Source organism: Panthera tigris, chromosome A1 (assembly GCF_018350195.1).
Source record: "Panthera tigris isolate Pti1 chromosome A1, P.tigris_Pti1_mat1.1, whole genome shotgun sequence".
NCBI classification, from domain to species: Eukaryota; Metazoa; Chordata; class Mammalia; order Carnivora; family Felidae; genus Panthera; species Panthera tigris.
In genome coordinates, this window is record NC_056660.1 from 226,795,890 (window position 1) to 226,810,079 (window position 14,190).

Here is a 14,190-nt window from a genome sequence, read left to right on the forward strand (position 1 = left end):
GAAGATGTAGGTTCGCTTATCGCAGTGGTGTCGGCTAGAATTTGAAACTACTTTCCGCCTATTCTTGGATTGAGCGAGTCAGTAAAGATCATGAGGGTTAAGGGGAGCCTTCAGTGTTCAAGAAGGGAATTGCAAATTTGGGAAAGGGAAGATTAAATGCACCCTGTGGCTCTGGACTGGAATTGAAGGCGTGAGTATAAACTCATGGTTGTTATTCTATTTTTTCTAATTTTTTAAAAATGTTTACTTATTTTATTTTGGAGACAGAGCGTGCATGGGGAGGGGCAGATAGAAAGAGACAGAGAATCCCAAGCAGGCTCCTTGCTGTCCGCGCCAGCCCCCATGCAAGACTTGAACGCATGAACCATGAGATCATGACCTGAGCCGAAATCAAGAGTTGAGAACTAACTGAGCCACCCAGGCGCCCCCACTCATGGTTACTTTAGACAGACAGATGCAGAAAGAGATAGTGACATGTGTGCATCTGTGACATTATATACGCATGTGTACACATATATGCATGTGTATACATACACAAACGCTTCCTAGACCTGGCCATTGACTGGTTCTAGACGCAATAATGACACCCCTGTACCAATGAACACACTTAGGCCCAGACTGTGTTTCTAAATACCATTTCTCTACTAAAATGAACCAGGGTGTCTTGAAGCGGCTGATTACACGGCTGCAGTAAGAAAAGTACAACACAAGCCTGGAACATCTTATTGTGTCAGAAAATAGCAAAGAGCTCAGAAAATGATAGTGACAAGTCACAAAAGATAAAGGAGCCAGTCTGAAAGGACTCCCACTGGCCAAATCTTGGAAAATTTGAGCATCAAACGAAAAAATGATAGCAAAGGATTATAACCTATTGAATACAATAGGACCCCAGGAGGACATATTTACATAAATAAATAAATAGGGCAGAAGGAAAAGCTCTTCCTTATCGTAGAAAGTCAGGGAAACACAAGGAATAATGAAGTTCGAAAAATCACCATTTCACAACCATCCGAGTAATCACTGATTCCAGCAAAAATCATCTACAGATGCTACAAAGAGCAAATGAAAGTCAGGAAAGGAGCAGGATTTGACATAGTCTCAAATCATCTCGCAACAAAACATTAACTGTAAGGAAACACTACAGTGGAGAAACCCGGTAGTCACCACCTGAACCAATGCCCCACGTGGGGCTGCTGACAGCTGCATCCCTGACAGGGCGCTCTGGGACCTTCTGCCACAAAAGCACAACCTGGATCTAGTCACAAGGAATCCTACCACCCACACTCAGGAACGGTCACCCAAAGAACTGACTGGAATCTTCAAAATACAGGGGTAACAAGAGAGACTGGAGGAATGTTCCAAATTAAAGAAAACCTAGGAGACACAACAACTCAATGTAGTATGTGGTCCTGGATGGAATGCTGGACCACAAATACTTTTAATTGCCAAAAAGGACATTTCTGGAACAGCTGGTTACATTTTACTAAGGTTAGTACATTTAGGTAGTAACATTGTATCAAATTAATGTGCTGCTATGGATCATCATGTGAATGAATGTCACTCCTCTTAGAAAATACACAGCAAGCCACCATGTAGAAGTAAAGGCATCATCAACTCTGAAACTTACTCTCAAATGGTTCAGAAACAAAATCCCATGCAAATTTTATATACATATAAACACACACACACACACACACACACACACACACACACACACAGAGGGGCAGGGGAAGATCGTGCACACGCATGTGTGGTGAAATAGAAACAGATAGGGAATCTGAATCTGAGTTATTTCTCTTTGAACATGAGTTCTGGCTTCTCAAAACAGACCTACCTGCCCCCACCCCCAAAAATAAACCCCACAAACTTTACACGTAATCAGCAATGAAGACATGAACCAACTAAGCCAAAAGTAACACAGTGAAATCTCACTTCAACTGAGTTGATATGGATTCGAGCTTGGTACCTCCTTTCGTTGGTTTAAAAATCAAAGACAAACCATAACGGCCATGTCAAAAGTAACCCATAATCTCGCATTAAACAGCAGGCTAGTCCTATTCTTTTAGTTCCAGAAATTTTTTAAAAAGAATTAAAAAAAACGGAAAAACTTGAAACCCTTGGAAAGTCTTTGAGCAAACCAGGAGGAAACAAAAATGTGGATTTCCAGAGCACAATACATCTCCAGGTTATGTAATGTCTACACTCACAACAGCAGCGTTTCCATCATCCCCTGACTGAAATACGAAAACTCTAAGGGAGCCGTGCAGTTGCTGAGACCCACACAGAGACAGAACGTGGTTCCAGTGTGGAAAGGCCGCCGGGAGTCCCTGCAGGCATGAACCTGACCAGCATCCCAGAGGACCAGGCCACAGTAGGGACGGGGACAGGTGAAGTGTCACAGACAAAAATGCACCCCACGGGTGGAGAAATCTACAACACACCGCGCTGAAAGGACGGTGGAAAACAATCCTGTTCCCCAGGACCCCATCATCATCCACACGCACGTTTCCACGAATAACAGCAAAAAAAAAAAAAAAAAAAAAAAAAAAAATGAGAGGCTGCAACAAAATAGCTACACGGAGAGAACCAGGAGTCACCACACCCACCTTATAAAATTGTCCCCAGAAGAGCAGCTGAGCATGGCCCCGCCCCAGTCCCCCGTCCTCAGAAAGGAAGACCCAGTAATCCTTATAATGTGTCAGACACAGCAAGCTGCCGGCCGCTCCCCGCCCTTCTCACACTTCCCTCCGCCAACCCCGCCAACCCCGACCCAACAGCCACCACAGGGGAGGCCTCCCACCCAGCCCTTGGAGGCAAGTCCACACAGCCAGGGAGCCAGAGGACCAGCCTTTCTCCCCCACCACCAGGATCCCTCCCAAGGATCCCGAGACAGGGGAGAGCCGGCAGAGCAAAACTCACGCGGCCAACATGCCTCAAATGAAGAGCTAGGTTGCTAGGATTATTTACGTAAAAAGGAACATCGGTTTTAATTAGGTGAGAAGAGGACCTGCACAGAAGCTAAATTACAGGGCCCAGACCAACCTGAAAACAAAAACGCCTGCTATATCCTGGAATCTTTCACTCAACTCTGCTTGATGTGTGACTTGTAAATTATAGCTTCGATCCTCAACACACAAGAATATACGTATTCAATTTTAAAGATCTGAAAATTACAACACAGGATCCTATGGGAAGCTGTACAGAGTGAGGGCCCGCTCCACTCCCTCCGTCACGGAGGGCTTTGTGGTCTGGCAGCCCTGGGCGTCAATTCCAGCCCAGGCCCTCACCAGCAGCGCAAACTGGGGTCATTCATTCCACCTCACCAGAGGCTGAGGTGTTCACACTGACCCAGAAGCCAGCACCTGCTGGCAGGGGGGATGTGACTTGGGGCCCTTCCCCGCTCATCCTCCCTCCCTCCCTCCTGCTCGTTGTCTCGCAAAATAAATAAATAAATAAACTTAAAAAAAAAGAAACTCAGATGGCGGTAGAGAAAATAGTTAACACCACGACTTCACCAGGTTTTCTTAAAGGACAGCATCGGCATTAACAGTATTTGGGGCAAAAAATAAAGATCGTATTTTAAATATCATCCTGTGAGCTTCCAAGAAAGTTATTGCTTTGTGGACGCACTTATTCTACTCTCCTCTGAAGCATAATTCCAAAGGTTCTATCTGACCCCCTATGACTGGAGGTCCTGGCCTCCCACACGACTCTGGCAGCTGCTGCTGGAGATTTAGATTCCAGCAAGAGCAAGGGCAGCATGGGAGAGGCAGCGGCCGTTCCAGTCTGCCATCTTCCTCGTTTCCCAAAATACGGCCCCAGATCCCCAAGGAAGTTGTCAGAGGAAATTTACAGTGATCTCACCTCAAGCCTGCGTCAGGTTTACAGTCAAAGGTTTGCAGCAGTTTGGTTCAGGAGACAGGTGCCATCTCACCTACAGGCTGGTCCCTTCGGTGAGACGGGACTTCACACAATGCCATGAGGAAGGAGAGAAATGCCTGGCAATGAACCCTGCGAAGTTTGTTCTCGGGAACTACAGTTAAATATTGAGAAAGAAACACATACACAGACCAGCTAACAAAATGCTGAAATCAAGGACTCTGTCACAAAGCCCCTCCCCTGTGAGAGCAGAGGCAACCAACCCATCAGGGGACAAGTGAACTCAACTGCCACATGAAAAAAAAAAAAAACGTATGGCCTGGAAACCATCAAATTAGTATCAGTTCTCAAGGCTCCTGAACCCAAGACATATGAGGACAAGTGCAACAGCACTGAGATGGAGGTGAAATAACGCTAAAAGTCATGTGTGAAATACATCGTGGCTCCGTGCGATCTGGTCTTTCAGTCAGTGGTCGTCCCTGGCATGCCAGCTGTCATCACTGCGGTACTGAAAAGGGCGTTGAGGGCTGGAGATAACTTCTCATAGTTTCAAACAAGAAACATCTATTTGTTTAGTATCAGGCTAATGAGGAATTTATTCCAGTTATTTGGATGCCAAAATATTAAGTAATTTAAACTGCACAGACTTCATTACATGAGACTAATTAGAAATATTTATAATAACATTCCGGTCAAAGTATTGTTTCCCAGTATCTGTATGTAACTTCAGAACAAATAATAGAAGAATTAGACTTTGGGGCCTTTACCAAACTAATAAAATTATCCAAAAACTTATATATATATATATATATATAATATATATATATATATATATATATATATATATATATACATTTACACACACATATATATATATGCACATTTTTTCCCCTGTAGATCCTAGCATATCTGTCATGCAGAACAAGGACTAAGTAAATGCAAGGAAGAAAACGTAAAACTTTCAGAATCTGAATAAGCCAGGAGTGCCCTCCCATAGGGTTGCAGAGGTGATGTTCCACAACAGCTGGCAGTAAAGAAGGAATCCTTGAAAGGTGGATCAATGTCAGACTAGGAAGTACAAGGAATAAACAATGGAAAACAACTTCTTACAAGCATTTCACATGCATAATTTGCAAATTAAAATTAAAACACTTTGCCCTAGAGCACACATGTCATTCATACACGTGACTTCGCATATACTAGGGGACATGGGTTCTTTTAAAATAGATTTCAGGGACGTCCCGGGGGGCTCAGTCGGTTGAGCAGCAGACATTGGGTCAGGTCATGACCTCACAGTTCACTTTGCGGGTTTGAGCCCCAAATGGGGCTCTGCATCAGGCTCTCTGCTGTCAGCACAGAGCCTGCTTCAGATCTGCTGTCCCCATCTCTCTCTCTCACCCTCCCCTGCTCAAGCTCGCTCTCTCTCTCTCTCAAAATAAACATTTAAAAAAAATAGATTTCAAATATCAGTGTCTGATATATTCCTACGTTCCTTCTTGCTTTGAGACCACCATTCCACAGAATCCCAAAGTGAGGTGTTTTCCAAGATCTATACATACATACATAGACACGAAAAAAAAGAAGATACCAAGAAACCCTATCTAAAATTATTCAAGGATTATACTTTCAAATTTGAATTGTGTTTTTCCCAAGTTCAAGAATAGCTTTATTTTGTGGTTATGAATCTTAAATGCGGGGACTAACGCTTTATAAATGCATTCATCAATCATCAATACTGCAGCAAAGTCAGTTCTACCTGAGAAGGCCCAAGAACAGAGGGCTAATGGCCTCACACAGAAACAAATGTGGGAATAACACCCTCTGCCCCAAATGAAACTTATCCCTAGAAATTCCTTCTGTAACACCAGGAATACTGAGACAGTACAGACCATCGCACATTTACTACTCTTCTATCTGGACAGCGACAAAAACTCACCAGAGTGGGTAAATTTGAAGCAGGAAAAATGGTGACTGTTCATATCTAAAGATAGGGCTTAAGTCAGCAGACTTGACTTACATGCCATATGGATTCCCCAAGTTAACGCTTCTTGCAGAACCCAAGAAAAGGATATTTATTTCCTCATAACTACCTTTGAAGTTTCCCTAGTAATTACACAAGTTTGGTCCCACTGGTCAAGGCAGTCTGGGGGACTACTGTTATCTTTCAAATCAGTAGGAAATCTTTTGGAATTAACTGGGTTTTGCTCTAGCTTAACTAGAGAAATAACTTAATTGGATTTGGGTTTTGTTGATATCTCATTGTTTTAAAACTATTTACATTTCCTTGATTACTAGTGGAGCTGGCATTTATTTGTGGTACTTCTCTGAATTATCGGTTTGCCTGTTTTCCTTATGGATTGTCTTACTGACTTGAGGAAGCCCTTTTTTTCTTACAGGTATAGAATTCTTTGATTTGTAATGAAATGTTTACTCCCAGTTTGTTATCAGCCTTTTTTTTTAATGTTTTAAATTAACATACAACAAAACTAATGGGGGGCGGGGGGTGCAGGTCTATGTATTTTAACACATATAATCAGCAACACAGCAAAGATACAAAACAGTTCCATCATCCCCCAAAATGCCCCTCATGCTGACCCTCTGTAGTCATGACCTTCCAAACCCTAACGCCTGGCAATCAACCAATCTGTTCTCTCACTGTCCTGTCTGTTTGAGAATGTCACAGAAGTGGAATCATTCAACATGAGACTGCCTTCCTTTACGCAGCATTAACTGAGTGGGGTGCACCACAATTGATCTGTTCACACCTACAATGTTTGAATGCTAATGGCAACATAAGACTGCAAAGGGCCCCCAACCCTTCCCAGCAGCAGGACGGTAACAGCAGCAGACCACGTACTTCTCTTCTGGAACTGCAGAGAAAGAGCAGAGGGTTCGCAGAACTGCCAGGACTCTGCAGAAACCCCTCCTAAAGAAAAGCCAAGTGCAATTCATCACTGTCCCTAACAGGACCACAGACTGTAAGAAAATCAGCCTGATTAACTCACATGAACACCACTAACCCAAAGTACCCTAGACCTAGAATCTATTCTTTACTTCGACAACGTCTTCATTACGCTTTCTCTGTCAGTGTAACCGCTAAAAGGTACTAATTTATGACAAAGCCCAAATAGAGTAATGCTTCCAAAATACAAGATTTGCTCTGCAGATTTCTCCACATTCCTCACCAACCAGACAAGAGTAGACATGTGGCTAATTAAAATAGTCAGTAATCTAAAAGTCAAGTATATTTATCACCAAAATGAAGTTCTTTATTTCCACAGCACATCTGGCATTCGACCAAATATTACAGAGTCACAGGAAAAAAAACAAAACAAAACAAAACAAAACAGAAGCTACACCCTTTCCCCAGCTTAACAATCTGCCACATGCTTGGAAAAGTCTGCACACACCTGCCCTTCTGCCCTGGACATATAACCTTTCCCAGAGAGCAGGTGGTTAGTAATTTGGGTTTCCAGGGGCTTCCTCACATGGAGAGGAACAAAAAGGAGGAAATTAAGACCAAAACTATTCAGTAAGCACACTACGTGTCCCCATCCATGAGGAAGAAGTGAAAATGAGTACTTGTGCACTTGCTGACCATTACACAGCAGAGATGTGTGCCCACGAACAAGAATGTCTGCAAGGAAGGCTTAATAATGTCAAAAGGTTGGGAGACGACACTGGAAATTCTAGCCAGATATCTCCTTTTCCTCTTTATAAACTGGCAGAGATGGAGTGAAATCAGGGTCTCGCAGGGGCTGGGCACTGTGGTGAGTGAGGAGGCAAAGGTCCCAGGAGGCAAGACCTCCACTGTGGCCACAGGAGGCCCAGAGATGGTGGGGAGAGGAAGGCGGAGGAGGGGAAAGCAGCAGCAGCAAACCAATGCTTTGCAGGGCCCTGTTCCCAGTCCCTCCCTCCTTTTCTCCTTCTTGGTCCTTTCCCCTCAGTTAAGAGGTGCTGTGACAGGAACTCCCAGGTGGCTCCAGTGAGTAGTACATCAGCCAGGATTCCTAAGTGCCAAGGTCACCGAGCAGACTCCCCATACATGCTCATTTCCTTGCCCACCGCTCTGCTAAACAGCTCATCCACAGAATCTAGAGTAGGACGAGACAGAGAACTCTGTCCCGCTATCTAATCCCGCCTGCCCCTCTCTCCAGCCGTGGGCCCATCCAGATCCCTGCCTGCCATCAGCTTCAATGGGGCTGAGAAGCAAGGAGAAGTTGTAAAAGATGGCACTCTCCATCCACAAGACAAATAACACAGTCACTGCTGGCAGCTCACCCAAGTCCACTCAGATGAACACTTGGGAGAGGAAGGGATGAGACGGACATCAGAGCAAGCCACCACCTTCCACCAAAATGCACCACGAATCTCCCTCCAACCCACTTCTTCTCTGTCCACGGAGTAGCTACTGTTCCCACCAGTGGCACTACTGACATTTGTCAAGACAACGCACTTAAGGAAATAAAAACCAATTCATTATAAAATTGAGGAGGAATGAAGGGGGTTGTTAAGACTGCTTTTTATAGTAAAACACAATTCATCCCTATCAACAGAAGTGATTTTTATGAGGCAGTAAAGTGTGGCTATTAAGAATTTGACTTTTCTCTGGAATTCCGCCAAGGATGTCAGATAAAATTTTATTTTCTCAGTACAGGAATCAAGTAAATAAACTTAAAATAAATACCAGATACAGCTGACTTACATTATGACAGCTTCAAACACACCTTGCACTTTCAGTTAGAAACAAATCCCAAATTTATCATAACATTTCAAAGGTCTAGAAAGACCATCCTAATCACTTTTATTTTTTTTTTCAACGTTTTTTATTTATTTTTGGGACAGAGAGAGACAGAGCATAAACGGGGGAGGGGCAGAGAGAGAGGGAGACACAGAATCGGAAACAGGCTCCAGGCTCCGAGCCATCAGCCCAGAGCCTGACGCGGGGCTCGAACTCACGGACCGCGAGATCGTGACCTGGCTGAAGTCGGACGCTTAACCGACTGCGCCACCCAGGCACCCCTCACTTTTCTTTTTTTAATGTTTATTCATTTTTGAGAGACAGAGACAGCGACAGAGCATGAGCATAGGAGGGGCAGAGAGAGAGGGAGACACAGAATCCAAAGCAGGTTCCAGGCTCTGAGCTGTCAGCACAGAGCCCGACACAGGGCTCAAACTCACAAACCCTGAGATCATGACCTGAGCCGAAGTCGGACGCTTAACCGAATGAACCACCCAGGCACCCCTAATCACTTATTTTTAATATACATTTGAGGAACATAGTTAAATCACAGGCTTCACTTTGAACTGAACCACTTGTGTCATTTATATCTTGCTTAATCATTTAAATCGTTAAAATGGCTTCATTTGAATCTTGGATGGCTAACCCGCAAAGGGAAAAATACAATATCCTGCGTCAATAAGTCAATTTACAAGGTCTCAATGAGAAGTTTCTTTCAATGATTGTTTTACTGTGCTTTGATTTCTTGAAAGTCACTTATGGGATTATTTTTAGCTATCTCTTTGCTTTCCTCTAAAACTGAACCTGAATGCCACCAAAAAAGGAGAAACTGACATTCTCAAATAACATTTTCTTTGACTCCTTTTTTCAAAATATTGAAGGTAACAAGGACTGAATTCGTAATACAATAATTATTATTAGTGCTCACAGAGACCAAAGCTGCCAGACTTCTAAATATACACAGATGTAGTGTGGCCAGCTTGAGGCCTCCACTTATGTGGTGTTAGCAGCATAAATATGAAGAAAAGCATCCCTGAACGCTCCATGAGGAAATCATCATATCGAAACACAGAAAGATATGCATACTGCTCTGTCACTAAGTAACAGACTCAATTTTCTTCATATGTTCTGTTGGAAAGAAGGGCTGCAGCCAGGAGTTCAGAATAAGATCTAATGAAAGAAACCCAACACGATGGGCTGCGATGCTTCAGAATAACCACAACCTTTATTCTCTGCACATTCATCTAATGCCAACCTAAAACATGCCAGGCAGGTTAAAAATAATGCATTTATGTAAGTACCCCCCCCCCCACACACACACACACTCTTGCAAGGTTAAATAGAGAGCTCTGAAAGAATGATTTATTGCCACAAGAATACAGCCCCAAAATAGATTGGCAATAAAAGTGATTGGTCCCAGGGGGCTTGAGAACTAATGTAAGCAAAGTCCTGGCCATGAGAGGCCTCCAAGAAAGAGTGTACCAGAGTCAGGGGCGCACTTTCTGGCCCTGACCCCACCCTTACTAGAATTACACTCTGAGCAAGTCACTTGACCTCCCTAGACCTGATTCCCTTTCTGTAAAATAAAGAAACTGGACTAGCTCACATCTGTGATCCAACCGCCCCCCCCCCCTTTTTTTTCCTTTTGAAATCTGCTTTATCTTTCCTAGAACTGAGGTCTGTGTGAAGGAGAGAAGTTTGAAATTCACTAACACCTGTGGAAAACCTCAGCTGCCCTCTAACACAGCATCGCCACATATTTCCGCTCAATCCAATTTAACACTAATTGACCTGCCTGCTGGTGCCAGGTTTATAAAAAAAAGGAGAGTCGGGATTGTCAAAATGGATGGGAAGTCTCTGTGCCAAGGACCTGAGTGGGGAATGAAATGGCAACATATGAGGTAAGACCTTGATTGAGGTGGACGCTGGGTGACACAAAGCAGGGGGAAAGGGCAATCACTGCTCTGAAGCCATGAGCTCTCCATGGAAAAGTGGAGAATAACCATCAGGTGCTGAGGGCTCAGAGGGAACCACAGAATCCGAGTGGGAAGCAGCCCCTGAGCCATCCCCCCCCCCCAAGTGCAAGCGCCCTAACCCCAGCACCTCTGAGCCATCCCCCCCCTCCAAGTGCAAGCGCCCTAACCCCAGCACCTCTGAGCCATCTCCCCCCACCAAGTGCAAGAGTCCCAACCACAGCACCCAACTCTGAAGCTTGGCAGGTGGTGGTGCCCCTGCTGAGCACTTCCAGTAACAGAGAAATCACATGGCAGCTGATTTTATTCCCGAACTGCTCTAATTGTCTAAAAAGTCCTATTAAGCTGAAGTCTTTCTCCTTGCATCCAACCATGGGTACTAGTTTTCAATCCATGACTACAAAGTTAAAATTTAATGCAGGACAGAGAAAGTATAAAAAGGAAAGAGAATAAGGTAGCCAAGCAAACAGTTCCAGGGCTGAGAAATGAAAGGCAACCAACAGAAATGCTTTGTCTAGGACACCTTGGCAATTTTAACCACCAGGCTCTTTTTGGAAAAATGTTCACACCCTAATCTGTCCACCGCGGTCAATGAGAACCTTTTTCCTGTGTTTCTCCATCTTAGAAAAGAATGTCAGATTTTACTGATGGACTTGGCCTCTCCATTCAGTCATCCATATTCAATCAAAGCAGACAAGGAGCCCCCCCACCCACCCCGGTCTGAGCCACTCTACCAGGTGAGGTCCCTACCCACAGTCCTGCTTCATCTGTCCTGACAGGTCCAAACCCCCCACCCCACCCCCCACAAATTCAACTGAATGGTCCCTCTCTACCCTCCGCTAGACATCACTGTCCTAGATGCTGCAGCCAAGATCTAGGTCAGGGATTCAGAGCTGCCCAAAGGAGGGAAAAGCACTTTAAAAAGATGTTCCAGACTTCCCCTGGGATGGGACAGTGCAACTGCTGCTACTTAAAATCTGCTCTGCCTCCTGATTCCAGATCAAACAACTAAAAGGATGGTTTGTCAAATCATTTTGGAGGCTGGAAGAAAGGAACAAACCAGTGAAAGCATTGCCTGATTTTGCCCGAAACTGAACATGGACAAGAGTCCGGGCACGGAAGCAAGCACAGGTGTAGGCATGGCCACCAACAGACTTATCTCCCCAGATAAATCCTGGGAAGAGCTACACTGACAGGGAGCAAGTTTTCTGTGGGCATTCAGTCCACCCTAATGTCTTTTGGGCTCTTCTTAGCAAAAGAAGTAATTTCTCTACTGTGCATAATAAAGATGTAAGAAAGTCTGGTCTCACAAGCACCAAAAATTCCATCTCCAGGGCACAGGAGCCTTTCTAACAGAGAGAGGCTGAATTCTGCACAGAATCCATTATTCGGTGACAGGTGGTAGAAACAGAGAAAAGACAGGCTAGACTTTAGCTTCAGGGCATGAAGAGAAGACGTCCCAGTTCTGCTGTTAGGAGGTAAAAGGAGGCTGCTCAATCCGGCTAGCTAGTTGCACCCCCCCCCAAAAGCGGGGGGGGGAGCTTTCATTTGAAGGAGTTCATGTTTTCCTAAACCTTTGCTTTCTGCAAGGACCTCACGCGGAGAGAGAGAGAGCACTAGGAAGTATATTAACCCCAAGCTGACACTGTAGAGTCGGTGTATGTCAGTCCCAGCCACATCCAATCTGTTAAAACGACTCAAAAATAACCCCGCTTGGCAAAGATCAAGAAAACGAGGGAAAGACCGTGCTACACCAGGCATCTACTGGCACTAACTTCTACCTCCGACCATCGCCCTCCCGCTGCAAACTGCTTCTGGTGACCCCGAATACCGAATTTGAAAGAGGCCTGGAAGAAACGTGAACCGCCGGCCACCAGCGCGCGCCCCATCATAGGCCGCTCCCCAGACGTCCCAGCCCCGCCGTCCTCACCAGCACCCAGCACACGCCCTCCGCCCGCCGGGCCCGGCCGCAGACCTGGCCCGCCCTTCTCTGTTCTCCAGCGCGGAGTCTGCATCCTCCCGGCCCCGCGCCCGCCCGATCAGCGTGCGCTCCGGGCTTCGGGCCCCCGAGGCCATCGCCGCCGCCGCCCGCTCCTCCGCTGCCGCCCGGACGCGCGAGCAGACCGGACTGGGGCGGGGTAGGGGGGGGCGGACGAGGGGCGCGGGGGCGCGGTCCCGACTCACGCGGGATCTGGGCCCAGGCCGGAGGCGCCGCCGCGGGGGTCCCGGGGACGCCCTGTCACGCCCCCCAGACCTCCTCCCCGCGGGACTGCAGCCAAGCTCACCTCTCCCACGGGCACCCCCTCCTCGCTGGAGAGACACCCGGCCACCTGGCACTGCCTCCACCTCCAAGCCACCCAGGCAGTGCTCCGCGCGCCTGGCTCCCCCAGGGCCGCCGCGCTCCCAGATGTCCCACCCGGGCCGCCCCCGGAGACAATGGCTCACCCGCCTCCCGGCCCGCCGCGCTTCAGCTCGGCCACCTCCCCCCTCCCTGGGCAGCGGGTGCCATGGCTTCCCCGTTTCACAGAAGCCTAGGCAGCGGCCAGGGAAGTGACAGGCTGGAGGACCGAGCAAAGAAACCGGGCTGCTAATGGGGTCGAGGAGGGGCCAGGTACAAATCGGCCACAGAGACCGGCCCAGATGAGAGCCGCTCTCCCGGGTCCGGCCCCGCCACCCCCGTCCGCTCGGCCTCCGGGGCAGGGGCCTCCGCCCTCACCGTCCCCGCCGCCGACTCCTCGGCCCTCCCGCAAAAGAGACAAAGAGCCGGCGCCCCAACCCGTGGAGCGGTGGCCACCGGGGGCGGGGGACGGGAAGATTTTACCCCGGAACGAGGGGCGGGCGCAGGGAAGGGCCAGTCGGCGGCGTCCGGGCCGAGCCGCGGCCCGCGGGGCGGTGCGGACAGTGGGACACGCCGGTGGAGGTCCGGGAGACCGGGCGTGGGGGTGCAGCAGCCCGGGCCAGAGCGCGCCGGGCCCTACGAACGGGCGAGCACCGGGCGCGCCGGGACTCGCGGACCGCGCCTCCGCGGCGGGCTTGGCCGAGCGCGCGGGCAGCGCCGCAGTTGCACTCACCGGATCGGAAGAAGGCCGCGATGTCGGCCAGGTCCTTGGCAGCCTCCTCGGCCCCCTCTCCCGCGCCGCCCCCGCAGCCCGAGCCCGCCGCGCTGGCCGTGGCGGCGGGGCCGGAGGACGCGGCGGGGGCGGCGGCGCCGCCGCTGCTGCCGCTCATGGCTGCGGCGGCGCCCGCGGCCGCGCCCGGCTCGGGCCCCGCGCCCCTAGCGCCGCGTGCCGCCCGCTCCGCGCCGGGCCTGGCGGCGCCGAGCGCCCAGCTGCCCCCGCCCGGCGCGCGGACGCAGAGCCCTGGGGCGGCAGCGGGCGGCGGCGGCGGCGGCGGCTCCGCCAAGGGAGCGCGCCCACATAGACGAGGACTCCGCCCGGTAGCCGCGAGCCGGCCGCGGGGCGGGGACGCGGAGCCACGGCCTCGGCGGCGCCGCCGGCCGGAGCGCGGGCAGCAGCGCGCGCCGCGCGGGACACGCAGTCGCAAGGGCGGGGGCCCGTGGCCGGCAGGAGCTCCGGGATCACGGGCGCCGGCGGCAAC

At 48.8% G+C, this 14,190-nt stretch overlaps 1 protein-coding gene across 1 annotated transcript in view; it reads right to left on the minus strand.

Moving 5' to 3' along the window:
- TRIO (trio Rho guanine nucleotide exchange factor) overlaps positions 1-13,821 on the minus strand; it is a 353,374-nt gene extending 339,553 nt beyond the window's left edge. The window contains exon 1 of the mRNA XM_042997460.1: positions 13,665-13,821. Coding sequence (XP_042853394.1) covers positions 13,665-13,821 — 157 coding nt within the window. The remainder of the gene's footprint in view (positions 1-13,664) is intronic.
- Positions 13,822-14,190: the final 369 nt, after the last annotated feature.